Genomic DNA, 21,300 nt, shown 5'->3' on the forward strand with positions numbered 1-21,300 from the left:
AAGCAATCCGTTATTTTGGTATTATTCACCCCAGACAGTTGTATTTTGGAAGGTAGCCCTGGGTAACCCCTCACCCCTGAAAGTCCCAAAATCCAAAAAGAGAGTCAACATGCATGTCCACCTCAAGGGCAAGCTCCTTCCAAGCTCTCAGGCCCCGGAACCAAAAATGCAATTGTAGAACCCAACTCTTCATCCCCACTCCCCCTTTCCCCAGAGACGGCATGGGGAAGAGGGGGGAAATCCAAATCGTGCCCAATAGCCAATTAGATGAAACACAAACTGTGCCTAAGGGGATCAGAATGACCAAAAAATGGCCAGAGGAGGGCAGTCAGGGCTGTCCAGAGTCCAGCCTTGGCATGCACACATATCAAGCACTTATCTCGGTCCAGAGAGTCCACGAGAAACTCTCAATCACTGGCAGCACCCACTGTTATGTGGTCTTGGGTGTAAATTATCTGAATTCTTGCTATCCCAAAATATTTTATTCAGTTCCCTTAATCCAGCATTCTATTTAAGAATGTATCTTCTTAAAAGTTAATGACCAAGACAGAATAGGGATTGTGTTGACATGTAGCCAATTCAGTCTCTCTTCCTGAACTAGCTGAGATTGTTGGAGTCTCCTCAGCTTGTATTTCTAGGTGATTTCAACAGCCATACTGAGACAGCTTTATTAGGATCTCATGGCCTCTGTGACAACTGTGGAGTTGTCCCAGGTAGTAGCTGGTCCCACTCTAGACTTTGATTTGGAAAGCCTTCACCAGGAATTAGATGAGGAGAGTTTTTCCCTGTTGATTTTGTGACTCTGTGGTATCTTTCTGTGGTATTTTTCAGCTATCAGACTTGGAGGGATTGTTTTTAGTGGCACTATTCCTTCTTGAAGGGATGAGTCCAGAATGTGATATTGTTGTTACTTGTCGTTAACTGCAGATAGTGCCTTTTTGCATTTCTCCCTGACAATGTTCCTAGCTTCATCATTCTCCTGAATCCTTGTCAATTAGGCTTAATAGTGCCAAGTTTTTTTACATTATCTTTTAATTCTACAGGGATGTTCTTTTGGTTATATTTCAGCACAATTTTGTGTTCTTTTTAAACTTTACTCTAATACTCTAATTGTTTATATGACTAGCTCAGCGTCTGTGTCACAATGTGCTCCTGGTCTTGTTTTTGAAAGGAAAAATTAAGTAACTAACAGTCACCTCTTTGGTTGCTTAAAATTAACTCAATTGCTCTCCGTCATCATTTCTTTATCTTAAGTCTTTTTTTCTTACAAACTTTGTTTCTGTTGGTTCCTGTCTTTGCAGTCTAATCATTTATGATGATTGGTTATAATCCAATATATAATCTTCAAATTCTTTTCTTCCGCCTCTGTAGTTGGAGGAAAAACTTGAAGTATGGTGTTATTGATATGTTTTCCAATCTTACTGATATGATTTGGTCAGACTTGCATCATAACCTTGGGTAGCTTTTGCTGCATCTTTCCTCATTATAAATGCCTCCTCAATTTTTTTCTTTCATTTCTTGAGTAAAATATGGTGAAACTCTGATGTGGAGAGCATTTCCACCATGTATGGAGACCACCTGGGCCCTTCAGTGTGAAACAGTGTGAAACTATCTTTTTGCATTTTTTTGCAGAACTAGGTGTGAGAGGAGGGTGGATTTGTTCTTTTTAGTTGTATGTTTCAAAGTGTTTTAATTATTTTTAATATTGAGTTCCAGTTTGGGAGAAAGTTGGGGTATAAATAGCAATGATGATTATGATGATGGTAGTAGTTTTTCTAACCAGAAGCTAAAAGATAATTTTTTTATAAATTATCCAGCAATGCGTTTCGATTACATTTCTGTACTGATTTCAGTGAAAGTAATCTCCATTGAACTCCATTGGACTTTAATGCTGAATAGACAAAGAAAATTGTGAAATAATATTTCCCCATAAAATTTAATTATTGTATTTGATAAGAAATATATACCACTGTACAACCCTCTCTATTTAGATAACATAAGAAGATAATGTTTTATGCAGTTGATATAGTTTTATTTTAGTGAGAAGTGGTATATCGTGTGAAAATACAAAACATAGTGGACTTTAATAACGATAAACCAGCAAGTTAGCCCATTCAAAAGTTGCCATTTGATTATTTGGTGTATATTGTATCTAGTAAAGCTCCATGAATGAATGAATAAATAAATGGAAACCAAAATGGATAGCATACTTTTGAATGAACCACATCGGGTGAAAACAAAAGCAAAACAAATTTTCATTTCCTTCTGAGATATGACAATAAAGATGTCAGTAGATTCAGTCTTTGAGCTTAGAATTGCACCACAAAACTTTGAGAAATGTGTGTTCTAAAGGATAACTATGTTCCAATCAGTATTTTCATCCAGAAAGTCAGTTATGTTGATCTGCTTAGATATATTCACTCAGAACTTGCAATACCTAGAATATTTCTCAGATAGTGTAGGAGATGAATTGATAAAATTTCCTGGATATAAGTGTGTAGACAACACTGTTGCAATATATGCAATATATGCAATATGCATAAAGTACAAAAGCAATGAATCAAGAATGATTTTTCTGATATAATTCAAACTAGGTTTATCCATTTCTATCTTATCCTCAAGGTAAAGAAACAAATTGATTCTTTGAGCTTTACCTTATTCCTTGTTGATTTTTTTCCTAAACATTCAATGAGAGGAAGGCAGAGACTGGTGATGGTGACCCTAGATGTATAACTCATGGGGTCATCTAATGGTATTTGATACCATTAATTTATACCTTATTTTAGCTTAGCACCCTAAACTCTCATCACAGGATCATTTACTGAACCCCAGACACCCAGACTGCAACAAGTAACATGTGGACAGGGATTTAATTTTCTACCTTCCTTTATAACTGACTTCAAGTTCTCAACAGGAATTCTATCAAGAATAGTTATCTTCTTTTAGATTTCATCCATTTTGTGTACAACTGAACCCATCTGCCTGCCTGTGTGGAGCAAATTGAGATTCAAAGAAATGGTGCTAGTTGAGGCTGAGATGGCTTTACCCAGTCCGTTCATCACTGCATCATGGCAATGTTTCCAGGTTGTCTAATATGGGGAACAATTACAACACATATGAGGGAGTCACAGTGATGATGATTATTATCACGATTGTCAGATATTACAGTTCAATTAAGATAAAATTTCTCAGTCCAAATAGCAGCAAAACTTTTTCTATGGACCTCTAACCACCTGTACATTTCAGATGGATCCAAATACACCCAGATTTAGGCATGCACAACAAATTTGGTGGACGTCCTTGCTATTGTTGCTTTCTCCTCCCACAGCTTTTCCCGTTTCCTGGAAATGAGATTTCCCCCAAGTGAAGTGGAGGCAATTTCTGTGAATGGTGGAGGAGGCAGGCAAGTCAATTTCTGCCAGCCCTGTTGTTTGTGTCTTAACTTGTATCCAACCCATTGCTTTTAACTAAGAAGTTCCAAAGGTCTGAAATTGTCAGATTTTTCTTTTCTCTGTTCAATGCTGCTTAATATTACAAAGATAAAAGCAAACTTATTCTACTGAGTAATTTGTTTGGCCTCTGCTTAGCCATACTAAGTTGAAATGAAACTTATGTTTTATAATCATTCTGCCATTGTGTTAGTCACAAATGAGACCTGGCTCATCAGTTCTAGGTGTTCCTTGCTTTTAGTGAGATATAAAGGAATTTACTGATAACCTAGTTTTAACATTTGGTGTTTAATTTTTCAGATTTTAAGATACTCTTTAGCACTTAGCTTTTTTTCCTGCAGAATTAAAAATCCTCAGATTGATATGGATTCATTAAAACGACATATATATGCACATGCATATCCACCCAGAGTTATATAAGGAGCATTTCAGATTTAAATGAGACTTTTGCTTTGATTTACAAGAGCCTTAGCTCTTCTGTAACTTCCTTAAGACTAGGGCTGAAGTAAACAGTTCTTAAGGAGTGAAAGTAAGTAATCTCAAATTGTTTGGAAAAGAATAAACAGTTATTGAGAAAATGTAGAAATATAGTACAGAAGAAATAACATTTCTTTAGCCCATGGATATAATTGTTTTAAAGATCTTTTGATAGCTGCAGTTTTGTTTTCATCTTTGAACTTTGAGTGAATCATAGGCTCATGTTACTGTGTATTGTCTTCAGCTCTGCATTTACAGCAGCACAATTTCCTGTCCTGGCAGATTAGGAACATGTCTTCAAAAAATTGGTATTGTTCATATGTAGTTTAAGGCCGTAATCCTCTAGTACTCTGTGTCAGAGACAATGCATATTAGTTTACAATTGTTGAGAATCGTGGTCCATTAATACCATATAGTTAGAAGCAAACACAACATCTCTTCTGTACAAATGTCCAGTGATTCAGTTATGAGTTGCATGCATTGTTTTTCAGCTCTTCTTCATCATTGGTATAGATACATGGAAACAATGTCCACGCAATTAATTCTTAGATCCTGTGTTAGTTCATATCCTGCTTCTTGGCAGGGGTTGGACTGGATGGCCCATGAGGTCTCTTCCAACTCTATGGTTCTATTATTCTGTCCCTGAGTGTTTGCTTAGAATTTGTTATTACGTGCCTTCAAGTCGTTTCTGATTTACAGCAAAACTAAAATGAAGCATTTGTTCACAGTGTTTTCTTTGCAAGATTTGCCATTGCCATCCTCTGAGGCTGAGAGTATGTGACTAGCCCAAGCCCATCCTTTGAGTTTCTACAAGCAAATGTGGATTCAAACCCTGATCTCCAGAGTTGTAGCTCAACACTCAAACCGTTGCATCTTGCTAGCCCTTGAGTTCTATAATGCACAAGATCCTTGAGTCTTCAAAAATAATATTTCAACCAGCTGGAAATAATGCATTTTGACATACCTTTAGAAAGTATCATAACTTGGTCAGTCACTCTTACTAGGTGATGCCTTCATTTTTTTACAGTCAGAGGTACATTGATTCAGTTTGCTTGATCCCTTATATCTGACCCAGCCTGCTCTTTATCATATCTTCCATATCTTTTGATCCTGTCCATTACTATGTGAAACAACTCTCTGTCTTCCAGACATTTACCAACAACAACATGCTAAAATAGCAATTTGGGTACATTTCATGTTGGAAGAAACTGTCATTGGGTAATAGTTGAGAAATATACACATAACTTGTCCACTATTTTCAATGAAGTGGTCAATTTATGTTAGAAGCTGCTAGAAGCTCATGTATACTACCAAAAATTATCCCAGCAACTTCACTGCAGTTGTTGTTCAAGCAACAGCTATATAATCAGTGTGGTTGATTTTGTGTATAAGCAGAAACATGGAACCAGGACTAAAACTTCTGCCACACATACCTGCCATGCCATCACCCCGTTCACATTATTTGAAGTAACAAGAACAAGAATGAATGCCGTACCTGGATGCTTTGTAGCTGTCAGACACACTGAATCAGGCTGACATTTAAAAAACTGTCCATCTGGAAGCACCTTTACATTAAATGTGGCTCCATGGTTTTCATTTTCTTTCTCTTTTAATGGCTCTATTAACCAGAACAATTTTCTGATGTAATAGCACATTGCATTTGCAGTGTAATGTTTCTTAAGGAACAATCAATCTTCACTGCTTGTCAGTGTATATGCTAGTCTTTCACATTTTGAAAACAACAACCTTCAGTGTTTTGCTGCATCTCTGTGTGTCTTTTAGTCGCTCTAAGTTATTTTACTGCCCCAGTGATTTGGAATGTTAATGCAATGGCCCTTTTTGAATGTCACAAAATCTAATTTCTAAACCACCTTTTGGAGATCATGTATACAGTTTCCTTTTGTACAGTTTAATTTCCCCATTTTGTCTTTAGAACTGGCTTTAGCACTTGCGTTTTCAGAATTTACTAAACTATAGTTACAACCAGCCACATCATAGTTTGAAAACCTGCTTCAGATAATGTTTCCAGAGCATGGTTTGGAGGGAAATCCTGTTTATTACTAAATAAAGAATGCCTTGTTTAAGTGTAAGGACATACTATAGGTATAGAAAACAATCAAATAATGGATGACTTGAGTGTATGAGTGTTTTTGGATGATGCCAGAAGGGAGTACAGTAGCGTCTCTCTTATCCAACATAAACGGGCTGACAGAATGTTGGGTAAGCAAAAATGTTGGATTAAGGAAAAGCCTATTAAACATCAAATTACTTTATGATTTTAGAAATTAAGCACCAAAACATCATGTTTTACAACAAATTGACAGAAAAAGCGGTTCAATACTCAGTAACATTATGTAGTAATTACTGTATTTACAAATTTAGCACCAAAACATCCCTATGTATTGAAACAGCTGTGGATCCAGGCCAGAGGCAGACTGTGTTGGATAATACAGATCACTGGATGAGTGAAGGTTGGATAAGTGAGACTCTATTGTAATTTAAGCTGAGAGCAAATCTAGAATTAAACAATTCTTTCATATATCTCTTATGTTGCATTTCTTTCATAATCACTTGGCAGAAAAAAAAAAGGATGATTGTTGGATTAAAATGCTGTTATAATTTGTGGTTGAGGGCCTTACAAGTTTGTGAGATGAGATGTTCAATATTTCCTTTGGAGATAGCCACCCATGTGCAAATAGCTGTGCAGTGCATCAGCTGAAATGTTGCTCAGTGTGTCAGCACAGCTCTGCTTATCACTTAATACCAAAATAGCAACCAGAAGGCCACTGGAATACCTTATTGTTCTGGTCATTCACATAGGTACGTTGATGGAATTTCACATTGGTGCTGAACAAGGTCTCCACCAATATCAGTAAAATATCATGCAGAAGGTCAAGGTTAGGTTTTGTGCGGGCTGTGCTCAATATTTTCTGTATATTTTCCAAAATGTAAATCCCTAAAACCTGTAAGATGACAATTATAAAAAGGAAACAAGCATGACTAGAGTGTTCATAGGAATTTTTCAAAATCATATGGCAGGTTTCCTATCTGGTTCTGGCCATTCAGCCACTTGATTGAAAGCAAAAGCGATACTAAGAAATAGATCATAGAAAATTCTGATGGAGAAATGATAAATAAGCAATGCAGTTAGAAAATAATGGGCAGAGCATAGAAGAAAAATAATGATGATGATGCATTGCATTTCAAGAATAGTCTTTAATCATGCTGACTCAAACATGATACAATCATTTTATGTCAGGTAGACAGAATAACAAAAGATCAGTTACACTCTCAGATAATTGGATTCATACTGGACTTCAACACAAGATGAGTAAACTCGTTTCCCATTGGCTGGAAAGAAGACTAGTAAAACCTATTTCTTATTGGCTGGTAGTAGAAGGCTAGTTTACAATCTCTCCTGATCATTGGAGGAATGACCAAAGAAGGACTAAATATAGTATAAAAGCTGTCTCCAGAGATACAGTACAAAGGTAAGTCTGTGTATGACAGCATCCCAGTAAAATCAGTTTTTATTACTGATGCTATTCCTTGTTAGTAAAATACTAGTAACAAAGAGGGACAAATAACCTTCTCACAATATTAAACAGAGCTATATATCTCAGACCCTATCTACACTGCCATATAAAATACGGATTATCTGATTGGAATTGGATTATATGGCAATGTAGACTCATATAATCCAGTTCAAAGCAGATAATGTGGATTATTTTCTTTGATAATCTGAATTATATGACAGAGTAGAAGGGGGCCTCAGATGACTTTTCCCATGGATGCTTGTTAGAGGTATGAGAGATTATATATAGAATTCCTCAATAGATTATTCTGTTGTGGTTAATGTGTACAACATTTTAATTTCTTATGAATGTACTCTGTATACTTAAAAGATTAAACCCCAAACCTTGGGTTGAATTATCCATAGGTTAATTCTGCACTGTTTTCATTTAAAAATAATCCATCCCCTTCTCTGAGTAAAGAAGCAAAAGCCAAGAGCTTAGTCCATTCTGGGAGAACCTATTCTATCTGCCATGATTCTGCTTCTGGACTATTTCAATGCTTGGGCAGGGAAATGGCGGCAGCAGTCAGAGGTAGCTGGTCCTTTACTTGGCATTGATACTTTCCCTTCTCCACGATATGACCCTTGACTTATCCATGGGTCTTATAACAGTCTATTATTTTGGCCCCCACACATGTCCTCAACTTATACATGAGATCAATGTATTAATGAATATACATACAGATTTTGTGTTATTTCCTTCTGGATAATGATTTCTATGATAAATATGATGTAAGATGTTTGTATATAATTCCTTGCATGCAATGTAAAGTTTATGATAAATTGTATGTCTAGACACTGTGTTCACTTCCAAGGGGAGTGTGTGTGTGTGTACTGTTTTGTTTATATTAATAAAACAACCTAAAAGATTTCAAAGGTGCCTGCTCACTCCAATGTTTGGAGAAATTTGAAGTATTTCAGATTTTAGATTTTTAGATAAAAGATGCTCTATGTGTTTGATAATGAAGAAGAAGAAGAAGAAGTTGTGATAGAAATGTGTCTGTACTCCAAAACTGTTACTACATTGAGATGTATTAGAGCTGTACTCTAGTAAAAGTCACATACAACAGTACTGTTTTCATATATCTATACTTATATATCTATAACAGTAATCACTTCGGTTGTTGTAAGTTTTTTGGGCTGTATCGCCATGTTCCAGAAGCATTCTCTTCTAACATTTCACCTGCATCTATGGCAGGCATCCTCAGAGTTTGTGAGGTCCTCACAATTTCTGAGGATGCCTACCATAGATGCAGGCAAAATGTTAGAAGAGAATGCTTCTGGAACATGGCCATACAGCCCAAAAAACCTACAACAACCCAGTGATTCTGGCCATGAAAGTCTTCGACAAGACATTGTGAAAACACTTTTTCAGAAACTGGGTGGGACCAACTTCACTATTTTCCAAGTCTTTGGCAAATATCTTTGGGTTTGCCAAACCCTTTCAGCTTGGTTTTTTTGTATGTGTGTTTTCAGTTTTGTTTTGGATCATGCTTGAAGGGAAGTGCCTAAATGGATAAAACAGTCTCAAACCACTGCCTCTTTGAATGTACTCGAAGAAAAAGAGATGAAAGCCATGAACACCCTAATAATCAACTCGAGATTTCAGAAGAGGAGAGTTATGTTGAAAAGAAACTGTAATTTTGGGGGCATCTATATTGGTGAATTAATGCAGTTTGTTACCACTAACTGTGTTGGCTCATTGCTGTGGAAATATGGTCATTTGCCTTCTTGGCCAAAGACTGCTGATGCTTCACTTAGAAAAACTCCCATGATTTCATAGCATTGAGCCATGACAATTAAACAAGTGTTAAACTGCATTAATTTGATAATGTAGATGCACCCTTTATTTCCTGTCATTTTTATATGGGTTAAAAATTAGGCTGACATAGAAATTCTAAAATGGAGAAGTTCACAATCCAGTCACATAAAATGTTTGTTGACCATCAGGGTCTGTTTTGAAGCCAAACTGATGCAGCAAACTCTACATTTGAGATCATTTATAATTGTATCTGGATTTTGCAGCTTGCGCTCAACTCTCAGAGAATTTAAGATGTAAGATCAACATGAGCATGCTGTAGTCAAATCCCTCACAACAATAGTAGTTCTTCTATTTCCCTCAACAGTCAGAGAAGAGATGCCCTGTACACATTATTTTCCATGGCAGAGTAAAGACAAGGTGCCCTATCTTTCAGAGCAAAGGGAAAACATTATGTGTGAGAGTTAGATGACTTGCATTTATCCTTTGCTAGTTGCTTAAATTTTCTACTTAATTTGATTAATTTTCCAAAGCGCACCATGGAGAAACAACTGGCTTCTTCATTGACTGATTGGAAATCCTATACTGCTTTCTTTTTCCTTTCTATTTCTTCATACTGTAAATCTCAAATGCTTGAAAATGTGCAGTAAGCAATCTATTGAGTTCAATTTAGAGAAGCTTCTTTTTTCTTCCCCCATTTTTTTGGTGTTCCTATTGCATGTATGTATGTTGATTATGCCTTGGAAAAGAACTTTTTTGTGCATATATTTTGGCTGGCATGTATTCTGTCCTCTCATTTAAGTTGGAAAGGTATTGGTATTATTAATAATATATTTCCTTTGAATCATGCTGAAGGACACCGCTTGTGTTTAAATTAGCCAGAGCTGTGTCCAGTTCTCTTGTGAAACTCCGATTTGATTATCCGTTCACGGTAATAAAAAGATGGAAGTTTTACGTTATCTTTTGGTATGAAATTGGTCATCCTACTGGGGAAAACAATTGAATATAGAACAAGATATATCATCAGCCGTTATTTCATTATCTCACTCCCATGCTTGCAGAAAATAAAAATAATAATGAGCTGTTGTTTTTGTTTTGTTTTGTTTTTTAAAAATGGACAGCAGTATTCCTCACAGTGAAAGACCTGAGCGATTAATGCTACCCTTATGCCTCTTTTGAGTAGTTGTAGCCATGGGGCTTGGCACTGCCACCATTGTCTTTGTGCCAAAAAAATATCCGCAGCGGCTGCCGCATTCTAGTACTGGAGGGTTGTCTCGAAAATTCCGCAGTGAATGCGTTGAGTTTCTACATTGCTGTAGAAAAAAAATACATTTTTTTTTTAAAAAAACAGAGCTCCCTCCCACAGCCTCTTTAAAAATAAACAATCATTCATATCAACCCAGTTAAGAAATACACATTCCAGACTGCTGGGTTTGAGCAGCACCTGAGAATGATGTATATTGTAACATAAGTGTAGAAATTCTGGGTGAGCCTTTAAAAAAATCATGCACACAAATAGTTACTTAAAGAGCCTACTCTAGCATATTATCAACACTCTTTCAAATTTTATTATCTGAAACAAATGTGCCAGTGAATTTTAAGCAGAAAATCAACATAAAGAGTGTAGCTAATTTTAAATGGATGGGGTTTTTTTTTTATAAAGGATTTTTTTGCTTCACAAATGAAATGCCCTTATTAAAAAGTCTGTTAGTCATAACAACAATTGGTAGGGAATATAGAGAAACACACACATGTTTACACACACACACACACACAAATCTTTAAAGGTTTTTTTTAAATGTTATTTTGTTTATAAATTGAATGAAAGACAGATTTTGGTTGGATCTGGGAATAAAAATAAAGATGCAATAAACGTTAAAGGCTTACACAGTCAGGATGATATGTGTTCACTCATGATCTCCAGAGCTATCTTTTGGGTGTTAAAAGTGGATACTATAGATGAAATCTTTACAAGAAGCATAATCCTAAAAAAAAGTCAATCTCCTGCTGGTTGCTGTGTCTCTTTGGTACCTCACAAGCTTCGACAGAGTCCTGGACGAATGCCCATTGATGTCATGGAAACACTCAAATTACTGAGAATGATTCATGTCTGTGCTGTTCTCTTATCCTCCCCCACACAAATAGAAGTAGATTTTTAACCCTGACAACTTGTAATTTGCAGAGCATTTTATTTTTGTATCTGGATAAATATTTTTTAACAACTGAAATTAAAATGTGGCAGTTACGTATCTGATCTGATAGTAAGGAGGAATAAGAGGGAAGACAGGTATTCATGTTCAGCAAATAAGAACCATTTGCTGGTCTCTTTGTGTGATAGATTGGGTATGTTGGCTTTATTTTTCCCATTCTCTTGCTAAAATTTATTATTTCCATTAAGGCAATAGAATGTAAGAAAGTTGGCTTTATTGGTGTGATCAGAAGAAAAACCATAGTACTTGCATTTTCCTTGTTTTGTGTTTCATTGATGGCTAACATTTCAAAGTAATTTCTCTATTAACTTTATTTTCTGCAATAATTTCCAGTATATGGGTTGACCTCGGTATTTTTTACTTCATTATCATTATTGTTTCATCGTAGTTACCACCTTTTATAATCTCTTTTGTGAGTTAGCAGAAATACATAGGTATGTTGAGTGAATATCAGTTCTTTGGGCATGTAAACAAATTAATTCTGGAGTATTTTATAGAGGTGTGCAAAATTGCACTAATTTGTTTTGGAGCCTCCCTTGCCCAATTTCATTTCTGGAAGATGCAGAGGGGGTGCATTTTGTTTTGTAATTCAAAATCCAAAATTTTGTTATTGTTTAGGTAAGATTCTGTTCTTTAACACCGATGGTGAAGCTTGCAAGCCCATTTTCCGTCATTGTTATGGCTATCAGGATAAAAATTGCCACACTTGTAGACCACATTTACAATTGTAAACCTGTCTAGTTTCAAAACATTGGACATCCACTGATTTTTAGTAAAATTTTCAAAGTTTCTACAAATAAAATGTCTTTAAAAAAACCAAGAGGTATCCCCTTGAATTTCTCCATAGTGGCAGAACATGAGAAGGGCACAATTCTTGCAAAGTGTCAGAAAAATCCACTCATCCATTTTTATAAGATTTTTCCCGATTTAAGCACCTTGGGTGAGTCAAGCCTCAGAGGCTTGAAAAACAATGGGCTATTGGGATGAAATTTGCCACACTTGTAGGCCACATTTGCAACTGTAAGCCTGCCAAGTTTCAGAAAATCTAAGTCATTCACTGATTTTTAGGAAATTTTTAAAATCTTTACAAATAAAATTTCTTTTTAAAAAACCCAAAAGAGGTACCCCCTTGAATTTCCTCACAGCAATAGAACATGAGTAAGAACATGCAAAGTTTCAGATCTCCATAGCAGAATTTAGAAAATAAAAGTTGGATAATTTCAACAGAGGAAGATAGTTGTCAATAAAGGGACACAAAGAATAAGAATTTTGTAAAATAATTGAGTTGTTTTAAGAAACAGACAAACAGAACAACCAAACGGAGCTAAGGACACATTTGTTCTCTCTTCAAATGCCACACCATGCCACTCATCACAAAAAATGGAGGAACTGCACGAGGCTATATATAAACCAGCTTTGCAGAAAGCCATGTGATCGGCTTTCTTCTTCTGATTGGCTGACAAGGGAAAAAACAGTGTGCAGCTACCCTTGTCAGTCACATCAACCATCCCCACCCCCTCCATGCCCCCTCCCACCCCGGGGTAATGGAGTATATGTTGCACCATTCGGGGGGGACAGGGTCAGAATAAACTCTTTTCTGAATTTATCTGAAAGATTCAGAGGTTTGTATTCCGATTTGTAAATGCTTTGGGGTCCTTCCCACATACCATTTCAACACTTTGTACCTCTGAATCGCCAACATTTTCCAAAATCTTGACATCTGGAGTTTCGCACACCTCTACTATTTAGTTTTATTTTCTGCCATATGTTAAAGTTGATTGCAAGAACATGTTGAAAGAGCTTATTTTTCTGGTAATATCTTACCAATCATTGAGTCTCATCTTTGGAGAGCTTATTCTAGGAAAGTGGCAAACTTAATAAGAGCATAGTAACACAGTTGTATATATGTGTAACTTGCATTACTTATACCTGAAGATGGAGAATGAAGCTTAATGACATAGAAAATTAACATCTCTAAACACCGTTTTAGGAACTTGCAGAATAAATTTATAAGTGAACATGAAGGTGATTCATATTTATGGACACCCAGCTTTTTGGGGTTTTTTTTTACAATAAAGTTACGCAATATGGATGTTCTTTCTATGAACATGCAGCTCTCCTTGGCTAAATTTCTAGCAGCACATTGTAAGTAGTTAGCATAAGTAAAAATGATAATTTCAACTTAACTTCATCATTGTCACACTATCTTTAAAAGAAGTGAGTATTTTACTAAACTACATCAGTGTTTTAAATTGACAAAGTGGGGATTTTATTTTGTATCACATATGTTTGTTTGAGGCTGAGAGTGGACATGATGTCCACATATCAAATAATATTCATTAATGATACGTGTACAAATTGTGTTTGTTACTACTAACAAATAAGCAGGGATATCATATTGCACTACATACAGCCAGTTATTGAGATATATTATGTGCTTGACTGGAAAAACAGCCTGAACCTTGCATTACATTACATCTGTGCCAGCAAGTGTCATTGTAGTGCACCAGCAGGTGAATCCTGAATGTATCAAATATGGTAGATATTGAATCACTAACAGTATTGCATGTATATGGTTATTTTTCTACTAAATTATTAAATCCTATCTCATATGATTTTATATACTAATGAATTCCAAATGTGCCCTAGCCCACTTCGTTTTAATCTGTCTCTCTTTTTGGCATAGCCATAATCACTTGTGAGGTTTTCATGCCATCTCTCAGAAAGAAACGCCCTTTGTTTTGCCAGTAGAATAGGAATTCTAGATAGTTTTTCATCAAATTCCCTTGTGACTTATTGATGACAAGAAAACCTTTACATTTACAAACTAAAGCTCTACTTTTTAAAACTGAAGTAACAGCAGCTATAAGCCTATGAAAACAAACAGGTAAATGTGAAAGCATGGAAGGGAGAATGATTCCTCCATCCTCACTTGGTTCATGTAAAAAAGGAAAGCAATGCTTCTGAAGAACAGAACCTTTTTTTACATAGAGATAATTTCCATATCATACAAGTTTGTGACATGTATGGAGATCATCCACATGTAAAAGGCTCTCTTTTTCAGAACCATTGCTTTTTACACAACTAAGGCAATAATGAGAGGAGGGGCGCGTACTCTCTACATCTCTGGTTGATTTAACCAGCTCTTGCACTTTTGAGTTGGGCTGTAGTGAAACCCTATCAAGTTTAATCATGTGTCTGACTACATAATGTATACTTGATGTTTAAAGCAAAGCAGAGAAGCATGCAAAGAAATCAAATTAGGTATTTAGAACTGGCACAGAATCTCACAGCCATTTGCAGCTCTCATATAGCTGAAATGTTGGTAGGGAGTGACATATTTTGATTCAGAATTTTCTTTCTTAAGTATAACTGTTGAGATCTCTTGGGAATTAAACTGGGAAAGAAAAGTAAAGAATCAGTCTTGTGAAAGGTTGTTTTGCTAAATTCACCATCTGGAAAGCTTCTGATTGATTACCTTTGACCTTAACTCATGATTTCAGTGTAATCAATTAGAATTATTATGGTGTGGTCATGACACAATAACCCTCCTGCTGTATATATAAAAATAAATTCCCTTGGTTTTTTTTTTAGAACTAGGGAAAGAAATGAAAAGAAAGGGAATTGTGAAAAAAAATCATAGTGCTTTTTTCTGCTAAGAGTTTTTGGAAACATGAGCAATATTTGGAATGAGAACAGAAAATGTATGTTATTTGCTATCACCCTAAACAATCAGGATGTGTTGGGCAGCCAACGTCCAATTAAAATGAATGTCAGTTATGCAAGAATAATAAACCATTTAGCCTCTTGTCAAGTTTACCAAAGGGACAAACTGGGTAAGTTGGTAAGAAATCTGTAAGAGACTGTCCTTCCTTCTTTATTTTAAATTTAAAGCAACTGTGAGCACCCAGCATAGGATTTCTTCTTTAGTACTTGAAGTTTTATCTCTCCTTCCTGGTCTCCCGTGTGCTGTGTACTCCACTGGGGAAACAATGCAGATGAATGTGATCTCAAATATAGTGCTTTGGCAGGAATTCATCTCCATGAAGGAATCCCTTAGTTTGATTTTCTGCTATAGTGACAGAATTAAGATACTAAAGGAGAAGCCTGTGTTATGTGTAACAATTCCATTCTGTTTCAGGATACAGAACTTTTCCTTATCGTACGAAATTGCCCTTAAGATAAGAGTTATCTAGTATAACCAAAATAAATATCAGCCTCATGTTTACTTTGATTGATTAATTAATGTATTATTTGGAAAAAAACACATGTCAAATAGCAAACATTTCTTTCTCTTTTATTTTTAAACAGGCAAAACGGAAAGGGGATCCTATTCATCGTACGGGCGAGACTCAAACCTACAGGGTTGCCACCAGGTAAATACAAGCCTATAATATGTTCTTTTGTTATATATATTATATAACCCCATTGTTCTTCATTGAGATGTCCTAGATGGTTACAAAGAGGTCTGTAACAAAAATCAAATGGTATCTGAAAATGTGTATTTTTTTTCAAGTTACTTATAGATTCTTATTAGTCAGTAGGTTAGTTGATTGTGTAACAAAGGTACCCCTGAATATGTTTCTTAAATTTGAAGATAGGTGCTTCGTCCTTTTTGTAAGCTATTGATCAGCCTGTTTGAGAACAGTGTACTTAGTATTCCAGCACGACGGTTCTTGCATAATGGTTCATCATAAGGAATTGTACCAGTTGTGGCAGGGGAGCACCAACCGAGCATGTGTAAGACCCTGGATTTGGATGGCTATTGCAATAAATTATAGTTTTCATAGACTCTGTATGATGTTGTGTGAAAACAGGGTTGCATTGAGGGATAAAAATGTCTGTGAAAATATGATTTGTTGTCCCTTTTTGTTTCTGAATTGTTTTTGGCTGGAAGTCAAGGCCAGCAGGCTAACAGCAAAACCGTCTCGAGGGAAGCTTGTGTGTGCTAGAAAAATAAGAGTATTTTAATTAAATAATAAAATGCCAGTGTAATACAAAGGTAAAGCAAGCATGTGTTTGTGCCTCTGTACACTCTGTATTTGCATACTTTTAGTCTCTGGGGGGTGTTTTTAAAATTTCTATCAGCAGACAGGCATTTAAGCTTCTTTTAAACCAAGTGATAAAACGATGCTGCAATTCAGTTTTACTATTCATTTTTCTCTTCTGAACCCATTTTTCCTTTCCTTAAACAGTAGTTGTCAGTTCTAGAAGCTACAGGAAGAAATAAAAGATTCAAAGTTTACATATTTCTAACTCAAGTTAGCAAAAAGAACCATGTTATTGTCTTGTTGTACGGAATGATTTCCCTCCTTTTTATCTTCTTCATGACTATATATTTGTTATTAGTATGAGAGAAAATGTCAGAATTCGAGGAAAGGGGGTTGATCTACTTTGTTTAATGACCCCCCCCCCCAGCAAAAATATATAAACATTCCAAGTAATTAAATATAACCATGCCTTGTAAAGTACGCACACTTCATATGAATGTATCCTTACAGCTGGCATTTCACTGTTTCCTGCATGTTTGCTTTTTCAAGTTTTGGCTCTCCAGCCAATACAGATATGCCATTAATTCCACTCAAATCTGCAAAGAGATTTGTAGGAATGAGACAGAAGAGTAGCTGGGTCAGAAACTAAGGACTGCTTGTGTTATCAAGCACATTTCATCCCACTTTTGTGGAAGGAATTCTACAGGAAAGCACATTTACAGCCATTCCAGGGCAAGGAAAACATCTCTGGAATGTGACTGCAAATGTTTGAAGCAGATAACTTAGGCAATGAACAGCTTAGTGCTGTGTCTCTAGTGTAAAGCTTTCAGTTCCTGTGGAAGGTCTGCTCCTGTGTATCTGGTTTCTGAGGGTCAAGGCAGAGGTTGTTTGAATTGCAGGAGAAGGAGGCTGATGGCATGCTTCCTTTTCGCAGGTGGCTGCGGAGAAAGGCACCCTTTTCAGTGAGGTGCTTTCTGTTGTTTCTAAGGAGGAAAAATTTGGACTGATCTCTGTGCATATTGTAACTATAACTGGTACAGATTTCGTATTATAAGTAAATGTTTTTATTTTTGCTGCCTTCAATTAGAGCAAGAACCCCTAAAAGTGTGAAAACTGTCATGAAAATGCTTCAGTGTTCAGATAATTCATGCAAGGTTAGGAAGGGGAAAGACTTTCATTTAGTTTGATTCAAACAGTAGAAAGGAAAATTGCACCGTCTGCACCATTTCTCAATATACTCTTCTACAGTATTGGGCCTATTAAAATGTTGTGGATTGAAATAAAAGTGTTCATTTTATTTCCAAAAACAGCCCTCATTTATACCTATAACAGATATGTAAGATTTCTACCAAATATGTTATTTGAAGCTATCCTATGGTCATTATAGGTATCAAGTTGTCATAATGTGACCATCAATATTATCTTTGATTTTGGACATTTGTTTAGCTATTTGCATGTATATGTGTATGCAGATCTCTTGATTATATCAGGAGTAAATTGCCATCCATAATTATCAGGGACAGAAACCCTGTGAATAAGTTCTCCCTAGAAAAAAGATATTTGTCTTTTGAAGTATGCTTGTTCCTATAACAGCCTACATTGGCCTGATTGGATTTTATGTCCACCTTTTTTTTTTTGAATCTCCACTTGCTTTGTTCTAGTCCATTGTTCCCTTCTCACATTTGTATTCTCCATCTCTCTGCCATATCCTTTTACCATCCAACAGGGTTTTTGTTTTGTTTGTTTTTTGTCTTTCTGCACTTACTCTCCTTTTCCCGGTGTTTATCCTCCACTGTTCATCAATCCCAATTTACTTTTTCCTCATCACATGATGTTTTGTAATTTCTTATTGGTTGAGACATTATTTCTGCCCCCCACACCTCCCAAAAGATCTGGCTTAGTTTTTTCACTTAAGCAATTATGTGTTAAATCGGTGGAATATGATGTTGCCATATGTAATAGCCATACAGCAATGAAATAATATTTCAGCAATGAGCTAATAGTCACTTAGGTTACTTGTGTAAACTTCAGCCATGCACAGCCCTAATTCTTGAAACAGATGTGTGAGGAAAACATCTTTTCTTGAGACCAAATTAGTTCTGATTGCCTTCAAAACAAGGAAGTTGCTGGGTATTTTTTCTTTCTTTCTTGACAATGCTGATTACCTTTAGAGAGGAACTTCAGTTTCAGACATTCCTGGAAATGGGCCAGGAGTGTAAAAACAATAATCCAAGAATAATGATGACCTATTAGGAAATAAAGAAAACAAACGGTTAGCCAAGTAGCAAGGTCATGTGTGGTCAGTAGACACAGAGGTAGACAATTGATTACAGCAAACAAAATTAGAAAGAAATATGAAATTATTTTTATGACAGACTTGATTATGGTTGACTTGTAGCAACAGAGGACACATGCTGAGGTCAAAGGGCCACTTTTAGCACAAGTGGAGGGAGCCCCCCATGGCCCCACTGCCTGGCTCCTTTAAGAGTCCAAGCCTCCTCGCCGCCCGGCAGCAGCTACATCTGAGCAGGGAGCCACCCAGCACCAGCAACATCTGTGCAGGGAGCCCCCATGGCCCCCACTGCCTGGCCCCTTTAAGGGTCAAAGCCTCCTCACCACCTGGCAGCAGCAACATCTGTGCAGGGAGCCCCCATGGCCCCCACTGCCTTTCCTCCTTGCTGCCCGGCACCTATAACATCTGTTGATGTGTGAGGACTGCTTACCTGGATTAGCTAAAGTAAGGCTTTTCCATGAACTGCTTACTGATTGTTTTGGGCAGCCTTGGTGACTCTGGTCCTCATCACAAACTTTCGTTATAATTGCACTGTCTATAAGATCGGTAATTGAAAACTACACAAACTGGCAAACAATCATGTCTGACAATTATAATGATTTTAATATACAGTTATATATTATTGTTTTTGATATGTAATGTATTGTTCTTATTAGTATGTTCTTATTCAATTTTTGCCAATTTGCCAATTATTATGCTGTACACCGCTTTGAGTAGGTGTGAGAAATGTACACAGGATACATTGTGTGCAAGGTACTCATTATTTTTTGTGACTGAGAGTGATGTTCCAATCAGGTCACTTTCAGAGTTGCATGTTTCTGTTTGTTGGGTATCCCCCAAAGCATCCTTTAAGTCCACAACCGTGGTAACCTAGAGGCAGTTTTTAAACAAACCAGGGTTAGGCAAGCTGTGGAGTGGGGGCAAGAGCTTCAATGGCCTTCCTTAAAAGCTGCATAATTCCATATCTCTACACTAGAGCACAGAAATCCACCAGGTGACCTACAGGCCTTATCATGTACCTGGTTTCTATATGTCCCATTACATTTTAATGAAAGTATGGTCAAATTCACAGAGTCCCAGATTAAATTAAAATAAGAAATACTGAATGGCTAAAGAACTTAAGAAGTCATTTGAATCAGACCAAAATTCCGTTGTTGATAATTACAATCAAGTTGATTTCAACTTATGGCAACCCTATGCATGAGAGACTCCCCAAGTCCCCTATCCAACATCCCTGCTTAGGCCTTGCAGACACAGTGCTATGACTTCCTTGATGCTCAGTAACTTCAGCTGGTCCAAAGAACTGCAGTCAGGTTTCTAACTGGGGCTGGCTACAGGGAGCAAACAATCCCTCTCCTGCAGCAGCTCCACTGGCTAAGAGTTTGTTTCTAGGCACAATTCAAGGTACCGGTTAAGACCTTTAAAGCCTTAGACCAGTGGTTCTCAACCTGGGGTCCCCAGATGTTTTTGGCCTACAACTCCCGGAAATCCCAGCCAGTTTACCAGCTGTTAGGATTTCTGGGAGTTGAAGGCCAAAAACATCTGGGGACCTCAGGTTGAGAACCACTGCCTTAGACAGTTCAGTACAAGTTATTTGGCCAACTGCATCTTCTTGAACAAATCTGCCAGGGCTCTGAGATGTTCAGGAGAGGCCCTTCTCTCGGTCCCACGTCTGAGAGAAGCTCGGTTGGTGGGATTGAGAGAGCAGGCCTTCCTTCTCAGTGGCTGCCCCATGACTCTTGAACTCCCTTCCCATGGAAGCCAGAATGGCCCCCTCCCTGTTGTCCTTCTGGCAGCAGGCTAAAACCTTTTTATTCAGGCAGGCTTTTAAAGGTGATGTGGTTTTAGTTTTGAATATGCATCAAATAAGTTTGAATGGTTTAAACTGTGAATCTTTTAATACTGTTTATATTTAATTCTGTTTTAATATTTGTATTTTTGAAATGCGGTGCTAATGTTTTTATGTTAAGCTTTTTTGAGTCCCCTTCAGGGGAGATAAAATGGGGTATAAACAACAACAACAACAACAATGCTTATCCATCCATAATTATGGTCTTTCTCTTTTCCTACTGCTTTCTTCCTTGCCAAGCATTATTGTCTTTTCTAGTGAGTTAGATCTTTTAATGATATAGCCGAACTACAACAGTCTCAGTTTAGTCTTGTTGAGTTCTAGGGAGAGTTAAGATTTGTTTTAGGACCAGTTTACCCCATAAATTGGTTTCCTATTTTTGATCTCTGTGACTCACCTGTTCTTGTGCAGTGCATCATTCAGAAACTTCTATGCTAAGCAATAACTTTTTGCAGTAGCCCTGTCTACTTTGATATTTGTAAATTGCACACAGAGATCCTGAACACTCTCTCAAATTCTTTTCATCCTCTGTGGAAGCTGCTGAGTTAGAAACATTATCTTGAGTTGTTTTGTTTTGTTATCTTCTGTTTTTCTTCATCCTCTAGCAGCTTGTTTGAGCTTATCAGACATTGTCCTTTAAGAATGGTAAAGCTGTTTGTCAATTGGAGAGATCTGGTCTAGAGCCTATGATGCAATAA

At 36.8% G+C, this 21,300-nt stretch overlaps 1 protein-coding gene across 16 annotated transcripts in view; it reads left to right on the forward strand.

Moving 5' to 3' along the window:
* TCF4 (transcription factor 4) overlaps positions 1-21,300 on the forward strand; it is a 366,815-nt gene that overhangs the window by 170,314 nt on the left and 175,201 nt on the right. For 15 of the 16 annotated variants that reach the window (XR_009630573.2, XM_060761283.2, XM_060761287.2 and 12 more), the window contains one exon: positions 15,781-15,845. Coding sequence is in view for 15 of the 16 variants with exons in the window: in XM_060761283.2 (XP_060617266.2) it covers positions 15,781-15,845 (65 nt within the window). In the remaining variant the exon portion in view is untranslated. Of the gene's footprint in view, positions 1-3,328; positions 3,404-15,780; positions 15,846-21,300 lie in introns of all 16 variants that reach the window. The other variant, XM_060761294.2, reaches the window with a different exon arrangement.

Source organism: Anolis sagrei, chromosome 2, assembly GCF_037176765.1.
Source record: "Anolis sagrei isolate rAnoSag1 chromosome 2, rAnoSag1.mat, whole genome shotgun sequence".
In the NCBI taxonomy this organism is placed as follows: domain Eukaryota; kingdom Metazoa; phylum Chordata; class Lepidosauria; order Squamata; family Dactyloidae; genus Anolis; species Anolis sagrei.